At 38.1% G+C, this 19,421-nt stretch overlaps 2 protein-coding genes across 10 annotated transcripts in view; one reads left to right on the forward strand and one right to left on the reverse strand.

Annotated features, from left to right (window-relative positions):
- The window catches only part of GDAP1 (ganglioside induced differentiation associated protein 1), a 39,279-nt gene extending 33,424 nt beyond the window's left edge, over positions 1-5,855 (reverse strand). For 2 of the 6 annotated variants that reach the window (XR_003251989.1, XM_026056270.1), the window contains exon 1: positions 236-325. The gene's annotated coding sequence lies outside the window, so the exon portion shown is untranslated. Of the gene's footprint in view, positions 1-235; positions 326-667; positions 688-884 lie in introns of those variants that run through there. The other 4 variants (XM_026056272.1, XM_026056271.1, XM_026056276.1 and 1 more) reach the window with 3 other exon arrangements.
- The window catches only part of JPH1 (junctophilin 1), a 92,845-nt gene continuing 73,430 nt past the window's right edge, over positions 7-19,421 (forward strand). For all 4 annotated transcript variants that reach the window (XR_003251987.1, XR_003251988.1, XM_026056269.1 and 1 more), the window contains exons 1-2: positions 7-434; positions 7,539-8,295. Coding sequence is in view for 2 of the 4 variants with exons in the window: in XM_026056269.1 (XP_025912054.1) it covers positions 56-434; positions 7,539-8,295 (1,136 nt within the window). In the remaining 2 variants the exon portion in view is untranslated. The remainder of the gene's footprint in view (positions 435-7,538; positions 8,296-19,421) is intronic.

The raw sequence follows: 19,421 nt of genomic DNA on the forward strand, positions 1-19,421 counted from the left end.
GGGAGACGGCGGCAGCGGCGGCAGCAGTGGCGCCGCGCTCGCTCCGCTGCCCTGGATGACGGGCGGCCGGTTCGACTTCGACGATGGCGGCACCTACTGCGGCGGCTGGGAGGACGGCAAAGCCCACGGGCACGGCATCTGCACCGGGCCCAAGGGGCAGGGCGAGTACGCCGGCTCCTGGTCCCACGGCTTCGAGGTGGTGGGCGGCTACACCTGGCCCAGCGGCAACACCTACCTGGGCTACTGGGCGCAGGGCAAGCGCCACGGGCTCGGCGTAGAGACGAAGGGCAAATGGATGTACCGCGGCGAGTGGTCCCACGGCTTCAAGGGGCGCTACGGCGTGCGGCAGAGCCTCAGCACGCCGGCCCGCTACGAGGGCACCTGGAGCAACGGGCTGCAGGACGGCTACGGCGTCGAGACCTACGGGGACGGAGGTGGGCGGCCTGTGGGGGGCGCCCCGGCCGCGCGCGGGCGGCGGGAGCACCGGGATGCCGCGGGGTGAGGGGGGGAAGGGCAGCGTGGTGCCCGGCGCGGGGGGGATGCGCGTGCGCGAGGGCAGCCCAAACCGCCGCCCTCCCCTCACCGGTGCCGCTGTCGCGGGCTGAGAAGTTTCCTCTCCCGCTCCGCCACTAAACCCTTCCCCGCACACACACACACACACACACACCGTTCCCGGTGACGCACGCAGCTCGCGGGGTAACTGCCAGCGAAGCACGAGTCTCCGCCGTGGGCGGCCCGGCCCGGCCCGGCGCGCGCCACAGGTGCCCGGCGCCCCCTGGCTCCGCCCGCGAGGCGCTAACGGCCGCGGCGCGCGGGCGCTCCCGGCTCGGCCGGTGCTTCCCCCCCGCTCCCGCCCCCGGAGCGGTCTGTATTCCCAGGCTTACCGTTTTCCCTCAGCCAGCTGGGGGAAATGTGCCTGGGTCGCTGAACTTGAGGAATGGATTACGACTGCCTGAAAACATTTTTTCCTCTTTCTGTGGTGCGGCAGCTGCTGGGCGATAACGATAGCTGCGCTCAGCAGCACCTATATCAGGGAGAAAGCAGGCAAACGAGGTCTCCGCGGAGCTCCCTTTCACTGTTCTCAAAAACACCAAGAACTTAACAAGCAAGTCCTTGTTCCTTGTTGCTTCCCGGTTAATTAAGTGCATCTTTAGTCATTCATTAGACTGTTAAGCTCATGAACAGGACACTAAAGGTAATGAAATAGGCACCCAGCTTGGGTAAAACCGAGGAAACTTAGCTCCGCCTTCATTTAATAACTCATATTTTATTAAAATATGGGACAACTTAAGCATACTATTGTAAGTACGAGCTATATTGTGAAATTAAAGAGGCCAGTCTCTATCACCACCTTCACCACAAAAAACAAATGAGCGCTCCGCTCTGTAAGTGTACTGAGCGGTTGCAGTATACTCCGTAAGTGTATACTGTAACCTCCTAGGAAATTCCTAGGAAACTCCTAGGAAATTCTGCTGGTTTATTTAACTCAAGGGATGTGAAGCCAAGGTTTCGTAGGGTCTCTTAGGAGCAAAGCCTGACTGAATAGCTAGTTTCACTTAATCTTATTGTACCTATGTCTTTTCAAGCACTGCATGAAAGGCAAATAAGCCTGGTCCTTTAAAATTTATCTTTTGCAGCAATAATGTCTGTCATCTGTGGAAGTGCCACCTGGGACTTCAGTGCAGTTACTCTTGAATTTGATTTGTCCCAGTATGGGGGGAGGGGGGAGGAATTGGTCTCAGTTTTAGGACTAGGGCTTTTTTTACAGAAATATTGCTTGCTTTAGCAATGAGCAAGTTGCTCAAGTAACATGCACGAAATAGAATTTATGAAAATCAGTAGTAACGTAATTTTCATTTTATCTAACTAAAGGAACAACCCTTTTATGAGATCTCTTAATTGAGGCTGTTGCTGGTTTCTTCAAGGATTTTGATAAGCGGTTTGTGATCAAGCTTAAAGGATTGCATCAGATAGTAAGGATTGCATCAGATAATAGATATTTTTTCTTTTAAGCAGAAGAAGAGACATTAACAGTTGGATGTTTTTGGTGGCTGGTGTGTTTGGCTTTTTTTTTTTTAAATACAAAATATAGTGAGTTAGGTAAAATTCATTTCCTTAATAAGATGAAATGTGCTGTGGTTTTTGGAACTTCGACCTTTTTAATCCTCTTGTTTACACTTCTGTAACGATCTGAAAATTGCTTCCTGGTGTGGAAACTTCTGATGCTCACATTCAGCCTAGATATGTGTTTGGGGGTTTAAAAAGAAAACATGAAACATAAATCAGAATTTTTGTTTCATTTTCACTACACAGTAGACTTATTAGCTAAAATAATGATAATAATAATAAATTAGAAGTCAAAGAGCTGAATTTGCTGCAGTCACCCCTTTTTTCTTTCTTTTTAGAAAAGTGAACTGGCATTTGAATAATTTTTTTTAGGAGAGAGTTTCCTGATAACTAAAGTACATTGTATTTTTTCTTTAGGCTTGTTGTGGATTTTTTTTTTAATTTCTGTATAGTAATGATAATTCAGAGGTAAATTTCCTAAATTTTTTAGACTTAAACCTAACAAGAAATCCATTGTCCAAAGGAACATATGAAGCATGCAGTTTAAATCATAAGATTTATAGTTTTATTAACTTTAATCTGTTACCAAAGCCCTGATCTCTTACATGTTTCAGTTCATATGAGCAGAGGATGTGAAGTCCCATTGATTTTTAGTGTAAGTATTCCTGAATGAAGTTAAGCAATACATCAAAGATGTTCACAGATGAGAGCTTTTGTTTTCACACTCTGGGAGCAATTGCCATGTTTGTACATCTACAAAAATACCTGAAATGTCTTTACAGGGAGATCAGACTTGCATATGTGTCTTTAAAAACATAATGTCAAATATTTATGGTAAAGCTCTTCCGTTGTTATGATCTGAGAATACTAGTGTAAAGAGGTAACTGTGTTTAGACTATGCCAATTGCCAATTTGTTTTAAAATTCCTAAGCCTAAAATCTAGGCTTTTATGCTGTTTTGGGGGGGGGGCGGTTGTTGTTTTTTTGCAATATGTTTTAAAATGCATCGGTATTATTAGGAGATGTAGCTGAGTGAGGGAAGTGGAACACATAGCAAACATTGACAATATTCCTCAATGTTTCTGCACATAAGACTGTGCACAGCATCCATAACAAATAGCCTGCTGTGTTTAAATGCTTTAGAATTGCGGCTTAGACAAATCTTTAAGCAAAACATTGTGAATTATAATTCATGATCCCCCATTCATTGTACATGCTAATGTTGGGCCTTCAGATGGCCCATCAGGTTGTTTCCTACAGTGATCTGGACTTCTATACCCCCTTTAAACTCTCTAGATTTTGCTGCACCTGTGTGAGTCCACGAGTCTACCTGAGAAGTTTTTATAGAAGGATCAAGGCCTAATTTCAAACTTCAGTATGTACAAATAAATTAGTTAGCAGTGTATGACTCTGCAAACAATAGCAGTAAGAGGAGTTTTGCTGTAAGGATGTGCACTGTCCTTCTATAGAGATCAGTGAGGAATATATCCTAAGAAAAGGTCATCAGTAGTACATATGTTCATAGATTGCTAAGTACTCTTCTTTCTAGATATCTGCTTATCTAGCATTTAAGTCTGAAGAGCATGCAAAAACCTTGATGTAATGCCTAATTTGTTAAACTCCTGGAAGATAAAAATAAAAGACGAGTAAGTGGAAAAGTTATTACAGCCTTGGCCTCTCAGCTTTTTCACACAGCATAATTTTAAAATTTTATTCACAAGTAGACAATGACATTTACAGCTGTAAATGCATTGTAAATACAACCGAAAGTTTTCTTGTTTTGTTTTTAAAGGGGAGAGGGATGGCACAGCATAACCCTAAGGAGACAGGCTGTAAAATTATACCTTAGAGCAACTGACCAACAAAAACAAAAGAAAAATATACTTTCTAATAGTTTTCAGGCCCAAAATATGAACACCCTTTCAGGGGAACCAGTTAAGCACCAGGTGGATAGTCAGGAGAAGTTGTGGCTGAATGTTTCTTCATTGTTACAAAGGATACCAAGCCTAGCTTTTAAAAAATAAAGCTGACCAATGTTGTTGTTTTATGGTCAAATGCGGTTTTCAAATAGCTTGGTAATTACAGTGGTAGTCTTAAATTGACCCTTACTGGAACCATCAATTAAGGTGAAAGGGGAGAACACATGTTTGTTGGTATTATCCATCATAACAATATGAATAGTAAATGATGAATGTTATGTAATATATCACGTGTGTTTATAAATATATTGGAGAAGATTGTTTTATCATGTCTTGTATCATATGCTGTAGCATTTCATTATTTAATAATATTATTTTGCCTTGTCTTGCTCATTTAAAGCTTTCTAAAACATCTTCTGTTGGAGGTGATGGTACAGCTATAGTTTGCTGTAAATCAAATTACTGAGATCTCCATTCTGTAAGGCCATTGTATCTACATTCTGTGAACTGCCCTCCRTATGCCTTTAAAATATTTTACCTTTAAAATGCAAGCTGAGAAATCAAGGATAATGAAGCAGTTTTTCAGCACTAGTACTGGAGATCTTTCCTTTAATGGGTTTGTAATTATAAAAAAGACAATTGTTACCTGCAAGACTGCACAAAATTCCAGCTAAACATCTTTGGTACTTTCTAAGTACTATTTTTCAATATGAATCTTCCATTTCCTCATTAGCTATTTTCTCTTTAAAAGAAACTGGCCTTGATTTTATTGCCCTGGTAGGAAGAAAAATCTGGTAAGTAAATAACAGCACATTAATTGTTTTGGTTTTAATGCTCTCATAGGCAACAACAGCCACTTTCATTTCTGCCTATGGAATATTGGAAAACAGAAGTCATACTGGATTAAATATTTTCAGATTTTCTGCATTTACTCATTGAAACAAAGCATTATCAAGAAGAAATGCAGCCTATGTTGACCTTTGGTAGTTTTATAAAATTCTGTACTGAAATATGTTTATTCTTCTTCATCTGACACTAGAATAACAATATGGAGGGCTGTAGTTTTGAGTTGCTATTCTAATGTAAGACTATGGTATAATCAAAATTAGAATTAGATATATTATTTTAACTGTTACAGGATGTTAGATCATAGTATGTAGCAGTAAAATATATGTAGCCAGATTCTTAGTTCTGGTATATCATTACGATAGTAGGTACAAAATGTAGTCATTTATGCTCATAAAATATTAATGTATTTCTGGGAAATTTCTGTTTAATAAAGAAACATTACAAGATGGCAGTATTTTTACAGTATTTACAGAATATGCCATATCAGTGTTTTGTGCTCATGTTTCTATTTGTTCTTCTCCATATGCTGAGTTTTTTATAATAATCATGTTTCTAGATTCAGCACCCTTACAACCAGTGCATCAGCAGGTATCCAGGATACAGAGAATGAGAGAGAAACTAAGAAAGTTGTTTGTTGTTGATGTCAGCAGCCATCTGTTAAAACAAAAACCTTCCGCTTGGTAGAATTTTGTACCAACACAAAATAGTTATATTGTTGAACCTATTTAATATTATACAATAAAGAAAGCACACTTGGCAAACTTAACTGCCTGCTAACACTAAAATATAATTTAGCAGAAGAGATAATATAGTATAACTGTAATTGATAGATAATTGACATGTACACAACTGAAATGGTATGCTTTTACAAAGGAGATGTAATTTCAAAGGAAAGAAAGCTTTGAACTACATCTAAAACTCGAGGTATTTGACAAATGTGAACATTTTTTAGTCAATCACTGTATTTGACCTTTGATACATAGTTCTCTGAAGAATAGTTTTTAATATGTAATCCAATTAAAACAGAATAAAATCAAAGAAAGATATTTTAAAGGTTGCTTATTCATACTTCTGTAAGAATATTCAGTCAAAATAGTTCTTTTAAAAAAAAAACACCTAGGTGGGAGAGACACCTTGTTTTGGAAAGCTTAAAGCAATTTAGTGGGGATTGGAACAAAATGATCTTAGAAAGCAAGTTATCTTCTGTTTGCCAGTTGTGAGGTTCCTGGCACCTTTCTTTGGATCATCTGGCTTTAGAGACTTAACACTGAAGTGCCTATCTGACCTGAAATGACAATGTCTTTTAAGAATGCAAGAAAATAATTGCCTGCAGTAGTAATCAGATAATGCAGTTTCTTGGCTCTGATGCAGGTTTGCCTGAAGTCCATTACATGGATATCTGTGACTCCTCATATCAAATACCATGTTGCTCTTCTATATGTTGATATTTAAAAAGGAATACAAAAGTTACTATGATTGCAATGTAAACAATGAAATGCAGTTAGAGATAGAATGGTATATATTATTCTCTGTTTATCACTGCCTTGTCTTTCTTACGTACAGCAGCACAAATGAAAGACAACTTTAGATTTAATAGAAGCAGTGCTAAAGCTTCATGCTTCTGATCTTTCTGTCACAACATACTGCAGTATGTAAATAGAAAAATAGTATCACTTATTGTATTTTTATGTCTCGTCAGCCTTCCAAATTTTTGATGACTGTCAAATAGCTTGAATATCTTGTTCTTTCTTTAAACCTGAGCTCGGCTGTTTCTCAAGAAAGGCACTTACTCCCCTGGGAGTTTTTCATAGGGTAAGGTGGCAGTAAAGTTAGTATGCTACTTTCCTGTAATACTTGCTTCAGAAATGATAGCTAGAATAAAACAGAGCTTGTGTTATACAACCAATATTTTGTGAAGCCAATATACCTTGTTTATGTTGCTGGAAACAGCAAGAAATGCTAATATCAAGAGTTGATGTAAAGTAAGGTATCCAGAGGTTTTGGTCTTAGTATTTTATACTTTACTTCTATTCAAGTATATTCAAAAAACTTTGAAATACTTAATTGTACGATAAAACATTATGACAATAGTCAGATTGGCCTGTAGATCAGAACAACTTAGTGGCTTGTCAAACACACTCTGAAGTGGAGAGGTCTACGGTCATCTTAAACCTGGGACAGGAGGATGTTTACTGCCCCCACTGGCTCCTTCTTCCACTCCTGCACACACACAGCAGGATCTGTGAGTGGCTGGAGGCAAGAGTCATGAGTAACTTGCTCCCTACCTTCCCTCCAACCCTCTGTCCTTCCTTGTCTGACCACATGTAACATGGCTCTGCTTTTGCTTATCCCCTCCCCATCTAACCACCTTAAAGAAATGTTGAAGGAGTCTCGCTTTAGAAATTTCTTCCATGGACAGACCCATTCAAAAACCACTTATCATAGCCACTGTGTTTTAGTTGCCAAAATACATTATTGCGGCTTCAAGGTAAAGGCTTTTTGCAGTGGACAAATAACTTATAAGCAAAACCAATAACAAAAAATATTTTGTATACTGTATCATGTTCTGTGATTTTTTTTCCCCCCACATTTCTGCTTGCCAAAGGAAGAGTTGATGATATAGTATTGCCAGTAGCATACTGTATGTAGCCTATTAGGTCTTCTACAACTTCCAAAATTAAATTTCTCTTTATTACTTTAAAAGGTACCTACCAAGGGCAGTGGACAGGAGGGATGCGACATGGGTATGGTGTGCGTCAGAGTGTACCCTATGGCATGGCAACTGTGATCCGTTCACCCCTCCGAACATCTCTAGCTTCGCTTCGAAGTGAGCAGAGCAATGGCACCATTCTGCACGACATCACTTCAGACAGTCCAGCTGGAACAAGAGGAGGTTTTGTGCTGAATTTTCACAGTGATCCAGAAGCCATGGGCATTAAGAAAAAAGGAGGCTTATTCAGAAGAGGATCTCTTCTTGGTAATATAAAACTTAGAAAATCTGAATCTAGATCATCAATATCTAGCAAACGGAGCTCCGTCAGGAGTGATGCTGCTATGAGCAGGATTAGTTCTAGTGATGCCAACTCTACAATTAGTTTTGGAGATGGTGACTGTGATTATTGCCCTATGGAAGACCATGTTGATGCCACCACGACAGAAACCTATATGGGTGAATGGAAGAATGACAAGCGCAGTGGTTTTGGTATTAGTGAGCGTTCAAATGGTATGAAATATGAAGGAGAATGGCTAAATAACAGGAGGCATGGATATGGATGTACCATGTTTCCAGATGGCACCAAAGAAGAAGGAAAGTATAAAAATAATGTTTTGGTCCGCGGAATAAGAAAACAACTTATACCAATACGAAACACAAAAACTAGAGAAAAAGTGGATAGAGCAATAGAGGGAGCACAGCGAGCAGCTGCCATGGCAAGAACCAAAGTGGAAATTGCAACTTCAAGGTATGTAATTGGCAAGTACATTTGTTCACCACTGAATTTTCAGAAACAAAAATGTATTATAACATTTGTGCTCTTATTGTTGACAATGACTCAAAAGTGCAAGTGTGTAAATGTTGTCTTCAGTGAGTGCTTGCTCACTGTTCAGTTTCCCGTGTGTATCTTATTGAGTTTAATGAAATCAAACATATAAAATTTGGAATTATTGAGCCCTTGATTTCAGTAAAGACATTCATATATGTTTCATAATATACTGTGAAAGTAAATTTCCACAGCTCAGGTATTTCTGCCTAAACTCAAGAACCACTGCATTATTCCTTTAAACCTATATGGAAAATAAAACTGGTGAGGAAATCAAGGGAGTGATTTGGGGAATGTGGAGTGAAGTTGAAATATCTTCTCATAAGCATTCTCTAGTTATTCCTATTTGTTGATGATTTTTTGGGTAGCATCTGAACTCTCTGATACTGCCCTATTTGACACTGAGCACCTAAAGATGCATCTGTTTATCTGAGAGTGGTGATATGAGGTGCAAGAAACCTGGTTGAGGCTCTTGTGCTTTGAGAATCTTGACTGATTTGCCAAGGAGAGTGTCTGCAGAAAGTGTTCTGTATAAGGCATCTTTAGTTTTGGACCATGTTCCGTTTCCTCCTGCTTCATCTGAATTTGTCTGGGTCTTGTGACCACCATTTCAGATAGCAGCAATCATTTCCTCCCTAGCCCGCTACCAAGTGTTTGAGATGGAAGGGAGAAGTACTAGAGTATGAATAGTGGAGAGAGAGAGGTTATTTCTGCTTTCAGCTCCTGAGCAGCAACCACAGTTGTCTGAAATGGAGTTCTTACAAATTAAATCAATATAGACGATTTTAATAGGTTTCATTATAAAGTCTAAGGCTACTTTTAAAAACTTGATTTTTTTTTTAATGCCTTCAAATAAGTTTTTGTGGAAGTTCCTCTGTTTCTTTTGGTTTTCTCAGGCAGACTTTTCTTGAAATATCCTGTGGACCAAAAAAAAGCCCAGAAAAGTGCGTGAAAGAAAACGTTCATGCCATACTAGAAAAAGGATGTCACATTACACTTACGCATTACGCTGGACAACTGATTCTTGACTTAGTGTAGTCACTAGTGTGTGTTCTGCGCTTCTGATAGCCATAATACTGAGAAGGCTGAGAACTGAATGAATGGGAAAACCAGAATATATGCATGGCTCATAGCAAAAAATAGTTGAGAAGAAAATATGAAGAGTGTAGTGTTCTATTAAAGAACTTCTGTGAGCCCTGATCACCCAAGTAACTAGAGGGTAGCATACACCTGATTACTTCTACAAATAAATGAAGTATTATTTGACAGCATAATACATTAGCAAAGCAAACAGTAATGGATAACCTTTTAAAGTTCCTGTATCCCATTCAAGTTTTGTCAGTATGTGAGCCCAGGTTCTGTTTAATGAAGGTGATGGGATGTGTGAATGGGAGGAGTCACCACTTTAAGTCACTATAAAGCCAATAAAAACTGCAGTCTGAGACCCTTAAGTTACGAGGCACAGTGTATGCATTTTTCTCCTTTAGAAAGGATCCGTCTCTGAAGCTTTTTGTTTGCTGTTCCTTCTTGTCTTAAATCTTGGGTGAGGGACAGAGAGTTCAAATTATTTCTGTTTTGGAGCAGTCCATAATACTGTTTATTTCTGGAAAAGATGTTCTTGAAATTGGCACGACAGAAGGTATCTGTGGTTAGTGCTCCTGTAACCATGGGTCATTCCTCTGTATTTTCAGCTGAGGATCTCTCTAAAAGAGTGCCATGACTACTAGCATCAAGATTGCAGATACCAGTTTCCTCTCTCTTAGTAGCCTTTGCATCAAGTGTGCTGGCACTGAATTAAAGGCAAAGAGACCTTACAGCTAATCAGGCAACCTCAGGCATCCAGACTACAAGTTCACTTGTGAGTGCATAGTATCACCTAGCAGGGGTGACATGACACATGCAGTCCTCGTAATACATTTCTCCTTGAATGCACCTTTGTTTCCAAGGCTTCTTGCTGACAGCAGGAAGTTTGATGCAGGAATTAAGAACATCCCAAAACAATTTCAGAACTGATTGTCTTGTCCTCTTCTAGTAGACATAGAGATTACAGTTGAGAAGTGATATATTTCAGATTCCCATGTCCACAAAAATCAGGGTTTTTTTTCCTTTCACTTGGTCTGTTCCATTTGCTTTTCTCTGGCATGTGTTTTGCAAGAGTGTTTTGCAAAGAGATAGGTATCAGTCTGTGATCGTCTATGGACCATCTAAGAGCTAGATCATCTAGAGAGACTCTGTGAGAGCATTAAGGAAAAAACTTTTACTTCCACCATTTCCTGAATTCTAGACTGACTGGATTGGTGCTATTTCAGGATGAGAGAATTTGCTTCTATCATGCTGTAACTTGAGTCCCAATATTGGTTTGTGAGTACTGGTTTACCAGACTTAGACGTTGCTGTGTACCTGATATACATAAAGTACCTTTGATTTTTAGTGGAATTAACTAATTAGCAGTGTAGAATATTGCCTGTGGGACTTAATCCTGCACACAACTACTGAAAAATTTCACTATGCTGGTAGCCTACTGACAGGAATAGCGCATTCATACTTATATGATTATTGATTATGAAATGACTGTATTAGGACCTTCGGACAGACTTCAACTGCACCTTGTCTGTTGGTTGAATTAGAGAAACAGTTTTTTAATCCTTTAGACAGTAGAGTTCTTGCCATGTCCTAGACTACTGTGAGCATGGTGGTCTTGCCTGTTTGTTAATGATCGCTACTACAGAAAAAATCCAGCCTGAATACCCTTTCTTCGTTTCTCTGATGTGTAATGAAGGTACAAAGATGGCTCTATCTCTGGCATAACCTCACCATGTGCTTTGCCTGTAAAACCACCTCCATTTCAGGCCTGATGGATATTGGCAGCAATGCATGCTTGCTGTAAATTTGTATTCTATTAGTGGAAAACCTCTGTAGATAGGCTTTTTTTCACCAAAGAATTAATCGTATGTCCATGTTTCTATTGTAAAGAGCTAGAAACCCTGATTTACAGTCAGATATCCTCCTTCTCAATGCAATTTGAGTTGTATGCTGTTCCTCCTGTGTTGTTTATTCCCAAAATATATGCTGAGCCAAGTGGAAGCAGACCATACTCCTCTTCGTAGCTCCCTGCTGGTTATGACAGGTTTGGCTGATAGTTTGACCTATGACAGATGTCCACACAGTCATCAACAAAACCAACCACTGTTTTGCTTTCTATTCTTGGTGTCCTTTTATTCATTTATATCTGTTGGGGGAAAGATGTCTAGAAAATCCTCCTTAATAATCTGTATCGTCTTCATTTATCTACCATGGCAGTTTGGTGTACAAAGAAAAATATATCAATTGGGTTAAACAGCTTCTCTGTACCTGAATTTACATTGGCTGTCTGGACTCAGCCTTTGGGCTTTTGAGACATTTGTACTGAGGTGTTTTAGATAGGATTTTAGCATTGCAGATAAAGAGGAAGCTTTACAAAATTGTATGATATATAGGAAGCAGCACACCAGGGAAATAGTTGCTTGTCTTTGCTATACAGATCTATATCCAAAACAGGTTATACGTTATCAGTGAATAAAAATGCTTTTAAAATAGTAGCACAGCTTAGGAGTCTTGATTGTATATTACAGTTTTATTAGCTGTGTTTAAGACAAAATATCAAAACATAAATATAAAAATCTCTTAAGTTTAGGAATTTCAGAAATATGTTGGATATTTTTCCCTTTTATAATAATAAAAGTTTTTTTTTTTTTAACCACTGTAGACAGTAATTATGTCAAATTCATCTTTAACCCTTCTGTGGTCAAAGCAGTCAGGTTTACTCTACATGCCTTTTGGGGGGCTTGGTTTCTGAAGGGGAAAAGCAAAATGCAGGTCAAATGCTGGAATATGTGTATTGCCTTTTGGGAGACATTAGAAAGCCTCAAAAATCCACTGAAGCAAGAGTCAAGCAGAAATTTGTGTTGGGGATACCAAATACTTCTCACTGTAGGGGTGTGAACTTTTTCATTGCTGTAATGTGCCTTATGCAAAGGGAGATATGCCTCTGCAGTTCAATATCAAAGCAGTTTGGGTCTTTTTTAAGCTTTTACTTTAGCTTATTGGAATTATATTAGAGCACTTCTTTCCTAGTATGAAAATCACTTAAGTTCTTATTAAAGTAGCTATTTAGTATATTGTGTTAACCTTGCCTTCACCACTACTTATGATGGTATAAACTGTAGCAGTTTTGGAGTCTTTTGGGTTGTTGTATATAAACTTATTTTCTAATAATCAATATTTTAGGTATTCTAAAAATTCTATTTTGTGTTACTTAGTATTTCAGGTTACTTAGTATTACTTAGTATTTCTAAAAATAACAGTACTGTAAGTAAATACATAGCATTGGAAGCAGAAGGCATGATGCTTGCTTACATGTGACGTTTCATATACCAGATTCTTTCTAGAAAATTCTATAATAAAGGTTCAGAAATGAGCTTTCCGAGCCAGGCCAAACATTTTTTCTCCCTTCACCTTTTTTTTTCTAGCTAGTGCTGAACTGCAAATTCTGCTTTTATTGTTGACTCTCTGAAGAAAAAGAAACTTTATAAGGACCTAGAGGGACAAGATAAAATGACAGTAAGAGTAAGAAATATGAACAGGGAGACAGTGCTTGGTGGGAAAGGGAGAAAGAAATCAAAGAAAATAAAATGTTTCCCTGTTGATCTTTTCTTTATACTCCACTGGTCTTTTAGGCCACAGAATAAGCAGGTTAAAGAATTTTATCCTTTTGTATTCTATATTCCAGAGAAGTTAAATATTCTTTTAATTATCCCAAAATTGTGAATAAGTTTGAAGCAAGGTGTGCTGTGATAATATGCTGTGAGAACTTTTGACCACCTTGAAAGATAAGTTGTAATGGCATTTCGTTACATAAGCCCCTGAGGTTTCAAGCCAGGATAATGGTGCCATTGTGTTATGCACTGTACAAATCAATTACCCTCTTGGAGACCTTGCAGTCTGGGTAAATGGCAAAGCCCTACAAACAGAAAGAAACCGTCAAAAGACAGTGAAAGAACCCGAGATCAAGATAATAGTAAACTTAATATCTTGCAACTAATAATATACAGTAGTTCCTCCTTATTAATTGACTGTCTATACTTAGATGGCAGTGCCTTGCAAGCGTCTAGTCAGTATGAGCTTTTAAGGGGAGCTGTGAAGAAGCATCAAGAGGTGTCTTATCTCTAGTGATTTCTTTTTCAAAGTAACTTTTTTGGATTACTCAATTTTATTTTTAACATGTTTGAATCTAAGCTGACATGCTCTAGCTTAGTTTCATCCTTTACTTTCCTATGTAAACTGAGTCATGCACCTATTAAAGCTCCAGTTCTGATGCTGCGTGATGCACGGTCTACTCTGTTTTGTGCTGTTTCTGCAAAGCAGCCTCTGGTTGGTTGAAGGGCCACAGGAAGATCATGCTGGAAGATTGCTTTGGTAGCAGAGACCCAATGTAATAATTTTTATTCCAGTTACATATGAGAGTGAGCACCCCACCGTGGCCCAGGCTTTCCTGAGACTCTGCTTTCCCTAGTTGTTGTAATTGCCTCCCGGAGCCCATAGCTGGCTTGTGTAATTTAGAGTGCTGTGGATGACTTTGAGAGCTTTGACTTACTCTGGGGCCTGGCCTGGCACTGCAGCAGTCTGGGCCTGGCAGCTTAATGTTGGTTTAGAGTTGCTGGGCAGCACCTGCTCCTGAACTGCACTCCTGAGTTGTCTGCCTCAGAGCTCTAGTATTTACTGTAGAGCAGTTACATAAGAAATCAGTACTTATATTTTTCATAACCTTAATAAAGAGTAAGTTTCAGTATACTGTGCTGCATATGGTGGGTTTGTTTTGAAGTGTATGGAATTGTCAGGCATGAGTACCAAATTGCTTAGTAGCTAGTTGCTGCATCGTGGTCATTACCTTGTGTGAGTAGTACTCTCAGCTTGACCTGAACACACTGTGATTTCTAGGGAGAGCTGAAGTTAAATGCATGTGGTAGTATAGTTTGTGTCCACACTAGATGGCGGCTGCCAATCATTCCAAACTGTGTTGAATTATGAGCACTGCGCACAGCTTTCCATGACAGATTAAGCTGACTCTACCAATCTCACTTTACTCAAGAAACTAAACWGGACACTTGCAAGACTAGTGCCTCACACATCTTTGAGATGCTTTACTTATTATAGCTGAAATATGAACATTGTGTTTAGGAATAGGATCCAACAGATACCAAAGGTATTTATATAAGTCTGCTTGCTTTAGTACAAAGCTGCTTTGGGTTCAAAACAGTATCAGTTCTAATCATTTTACTCCATAGTTTATTTGGAAATAACAAATAAAATATTGTTGTGGTAAAACTTAAGTGTTCGTCTACTATGGATAGCAATGTTAATTCTGCATTCTGTAGAGGAAGCCATATGTTTGTTGAAGCTGGCGGAAGCTATACCACTGACTTTAATGGGGCCACATTTTCACTCAGATTTCCCAAATAAATAAATCATTGGTAAAAGAATATAGTCTTGGCCCATTCCTCTGTGGTTTGCTGGCATATGAATAATGCATCTATTTGAAGTAGTGACAAATTGTATAGACGTCGCCAGCTACTACACAGATTTGATTTCTTTTTAGTATTTTATGTAGTAAGATCATATGGCTGAAAATAAGCAAAATTACTCCTCTGCTGTCCCTCAGTTGTATATTTAAGAAAGACTCAAGTATTGAATGTTCTGATCAAATTATCTATAGCCAAATATACCTACCTATATCTGTAATTCTGTACAGGGATATTAAAAAAAAGGGGGGGAGGGAGGAGAAGAGAGAGAGAGAGAGAGGCTTTCTTTGATTCCTTTGTGAAAGCAAATAAGCATTTCCTAATACCTACTTTTAGAACAGAAATTGGAGTGCAACCAGTTCTGGAGTACAGCCGATCTCACTTTATATTTGAATTAGACATAGAATTTGTTACCCCAGAGCTGTTATCCTAATGTGCTTCAAATCAGGCAATTTCTAGTTCAAGACTGAAAATAAATTCTGCTTCCAAAAAATAAATGAACCAATCCTTTGTGCACCATTTCTTTCAAAATAACCATTTAAGAAAAACTTTTTAATATAGAAACCGTTTTGAAATTATTCATTATTCCTCTGAACAGCGAATTTTTGTTTAATTTCCAGAAAAACTAATTTAGGAGCTGAAAGAATCTTTGTGGATAGTAGCCAGCAATAGATTTTTCCTATGTGAGCTTGTCTCTCCTCAAACTCATGTAAACTTCTAACATCTGCAACAACCTATTGATTATTTTTGCCGTCCTCTTTAGGTGTCTTTCCAGCTCTACTATATAGATGTATACTCTAGACGTCTACTATATAGACTATATAGATGTAGTCTCCCAAGAGCTTGTTTTTGAGGTCACCTCAAAGCCCATCACTATGTGTGATGAAGTTAGGGTTGTTTTGCCATGCCCATCACTCTACACTTACCTACATTGAACTTCATTTGCCATTTAACAGTAGTTAGTGAGTTTTGTTCAGCCCTTCTTTGCCCTTCTAATGTGAGTTGTCCCTCACATTTCTATTCCATAAAACAGTAGCATTCACAAATTCTGTCACTTAGCTGCTTATGCCTTTTCTCAGATCATTTTTGAATACATTGAGTCAGTTTTACAGCTGTTCAAAAGGACTTAAAACACAAACATGGAAACTGTCAAGACTCAAAGTGGTCTCTTGGCAGATGTGGACATGCATGAATGCACTGATTCACTTTTAGCTGTTATCTGGAGCTAAGCTTTCATGACTGTCATGGTTAGAAACAACTTCCATAGGGGGAAAAGAAATAAAGCTGATAAACCTTAGTTATGACAAAAGTTGATGTACCTTCACAGGAACTCTCTCTGTGTATTCAGCACAAGTTGACATTTCAGGCTCCATCATGTACAGAAATTTTTAAAGTCAGTTGTACAACTGCCTTAAGAATATCTTGAAGATGACAAAGTACATTGAATATTGGCTAGCAATAAGATACAAAGTATGTATCAGGAATAATATGTGAGCCAGAAGTTGTGAGTAAGGAGTCCAAGTTAGTGTCAATGCCAGTTGTCAGAATGCTTTTTGAAGATACAGTGGGGAGCTGCCCTAACCATTTAGATGGTGGCTTCTTCTAGCCTCTCCTGTTTGGAGTTCTGCTTTTACCTTAACATGTCTTGACCGGGGCTTAATTTGAGTTGTATTAAAAATCCAGTAATTATGTATGTTCTATTCATATAAGTAATGCCATTCATAGCTTTATTTTGTGATTCAGAAAAGACTGTGTTTCTGGAAATTATATATTAGCAAAGAAAGTGGGAATGGCATTTATCATATCTATAACTTTCAACAGAATTGATAAGCTGGGTGCCTTTTGTGATATTCAGAAATGTTTGGTTTGTACTGATCTGCTGAAGTAATAGTAGTTTCCATTGAAGAGGCTTTCCTTTTCTTCGCGTGTCTAAATTTCTTGTGCAAAACTGTTGGAGTTTCTAAAGTTGCTGGCGCATAGTGTTTCTTGACAGTGCAATGTGCAAATAGGAACATTGGTTGTTTTATATTCTCAATTGATATTGAATTATCAGAAAAATTCATACTGGATGTTTCACAGTCCACCAGTAAACAACCCATGTTTATTAGGGTATGCAACATCAGTGGAGAGTCTTTTTTGTTGTTGTTTTGTTTTGTTTTTTCTAATGTAGAGTTTATACCTGTTTCAGAAGCAGGTTTTGTTTAGAGATTAAAAGGGAACAAAGCAAGACTGGTGTGTATTTTGTATGCTCACAGTTTAGATCATTCAAAATGTAACATATAGTTCATTTACCTGTAGTAGATATGGTCATATTACTTGTTTATAATTTAACTTTAAAAAAAATATCATTTGCTATTCTACTTTCTGTTATTAAGAAAAGACACTGAGAATTTTCTTTTCAAAATCCATATCTGTTATATGCCCAGATGTTATGCATTTCAAGTAGAAAAACTTCTTAGTGGTGCTCCTGGGATCAACCTTTGTTAGCAGAAGTATTAGAAAAGCAGATAGCATTTAGCTTTTAGCCTTTCTGGGTCTCTGGACAACGAATGCAGATGGTGATTAGTCAAAATCATAGTTCTGAATAAGTTCACTGAGGAGTTTGTCCTAAATTTGATTTGATGTTTTCTTCAAACTTTAGTGGATCAGAATATATATGAACAGTTCACTCTCAAGTTTCAGCTTTGAGATATAATAAATAGATATTTTATGTGAATTCATTTGTTCCTTGTGTTTATGATGATTGAAAAGCTACAAAAGTGATCTTAAGCTCTTTATAATAGTCATGTTGTGAGTTAGTAACTGCTGATAGACGTAGTCCCTTTATGACAAGATGACCTTTGGCCATGGACCTTAGTGGTGAATGAACAGTAGGAAAGAGGTGATCTCTCAAGAAATTCAGAATACAGGACAGATGGATAAGCTATTGGAAATTTCTGATGCTTTCTTGTATACCTGGATATTCTCTGCCTTCTGCAAAGATAAAGAGCCAAACTGAAATCTTTTGGATATAGAACACACTGTTAAATTTTGGACGAGTATAAAAAAAAAAAAGTCCTCAGAAATGTTGAATGATGCCCTGGTGTTTGAGTAGGGATTGTCCAAGTCTTGGTTTGAGTAAACCTGTGAGCTGACTTCTGCACAGCAGAAGTTTTTCCATTTATTTGGTGTCCCGCAACATAGTCAATCAGCTGTTTGTACTAGTGCAGGCATTTCTGGCCTACAGCTCAAAGAACATTGTAACTGAATCTTCATAGGTCAGTCTTAGAACAGTCAGCTTGAACTACCAAAAGATGATTCACAATGTTGCCAGTCTTGCTTGCTTGTTCAAGGCCACTGACAATTGAAGGAGTCTGTTTCTGCTTTCAGTGTATCCAAGCATGAAAAAGGTAATTAAAAAAAAAAAAAAGAGAGAGAGAGAGAATGAGAGAGAGAGAGAGAATGAGAATTTGCCTGGAAAATATTCTTCCTGATACATCAATTTAGATATGTATTTCCATGTATAACCTAGCACTGCTTAATTTCTTGGCGAAAGAGTTCTGGTTTTGCATAAAAATTCATTTTGTCAGAATTACAGTGACAATTTCCTCTTGGATTATCTACTTTTATACACTTGCTATTAAACTTAAAACCATTTGATATTATCCGCTTGACCTTGAAAAGTTTTACTGTCTCTTCCTGAGTAAAAGTAACTTGTGTGTTCAAGATGTTCTGATCTCCTTTTCCTCTATTCTTTGACACCAGGTCATCTCATTTTGCAAGCAGAAGTTTAAAGGGGGAGGGAGATTGAATATGCTTAGGCTGAGTTGAGAAAACAAGCAATTTCTACCTAACTTCCAAGTTTCCATCCAATAAATGAAACCTTGGAATAGATTAAATAAAATCTTTAAGAATTAAGTCCACTGTATTTTGTTTCAGATAGTTCACAGAGTTGTTTCACAGTAAGGAGTGTTTTGACTCATGTCATTATTTTCAAGAATATTTACTGTTAAGGACAATATTTTCAGTGTGCCTTGCCCCCCCCCCCCACTTACAGTTTTTAAAATGTTTTCTTTTGTATAAAATGAATATAAAGTAGAATATAAAGGAAAATGAATAGCATGATTCTTTTAATATCATCAGTATGAAGCATTAGAAATTTACCTTTACTAAGTTTTCATGATCATATTGTTCTGTGAAAGATTTTAAGAGCGTAATGTATTTGTYATTTAGTATAATAAACATTTAACATTAGTGCAGCTGTAGTACAGTAAAATGGAGCTTAGAGGAAAAAACAAGTCTTAGATTTTAGAGGTATTTTTAAATTGTATTAGTATCTCTTTATGGTTGCTTTACTGTCAGTACTTCAGAAAAGTACTGTTTTTCAGAAAAAGTAGAAATTGGTTTATGATTTCCATGTGCCATGAAATTCATATGCCACTCTGAAATCATCTGCACAGTTCATTTCCTATTTGATTTATATCTTACTGTTTCGCATGAGATTGCCGTTTG

The sequence above is a fragment of the Apteryx rowi genome, unplaced genomic scaffold (assembly GCF_003343035.1).
Source record: "Apteryx rowi isolate R43461 unplaced genomic scaffold, aptRow1 scaffold_130, whole genome shotgun sequence".
NCBI lineage: Eukaryota > Metazoa > Chordata > Aves > Apterygiformes > Apterygidae > Apteryx > Apteryx rowi.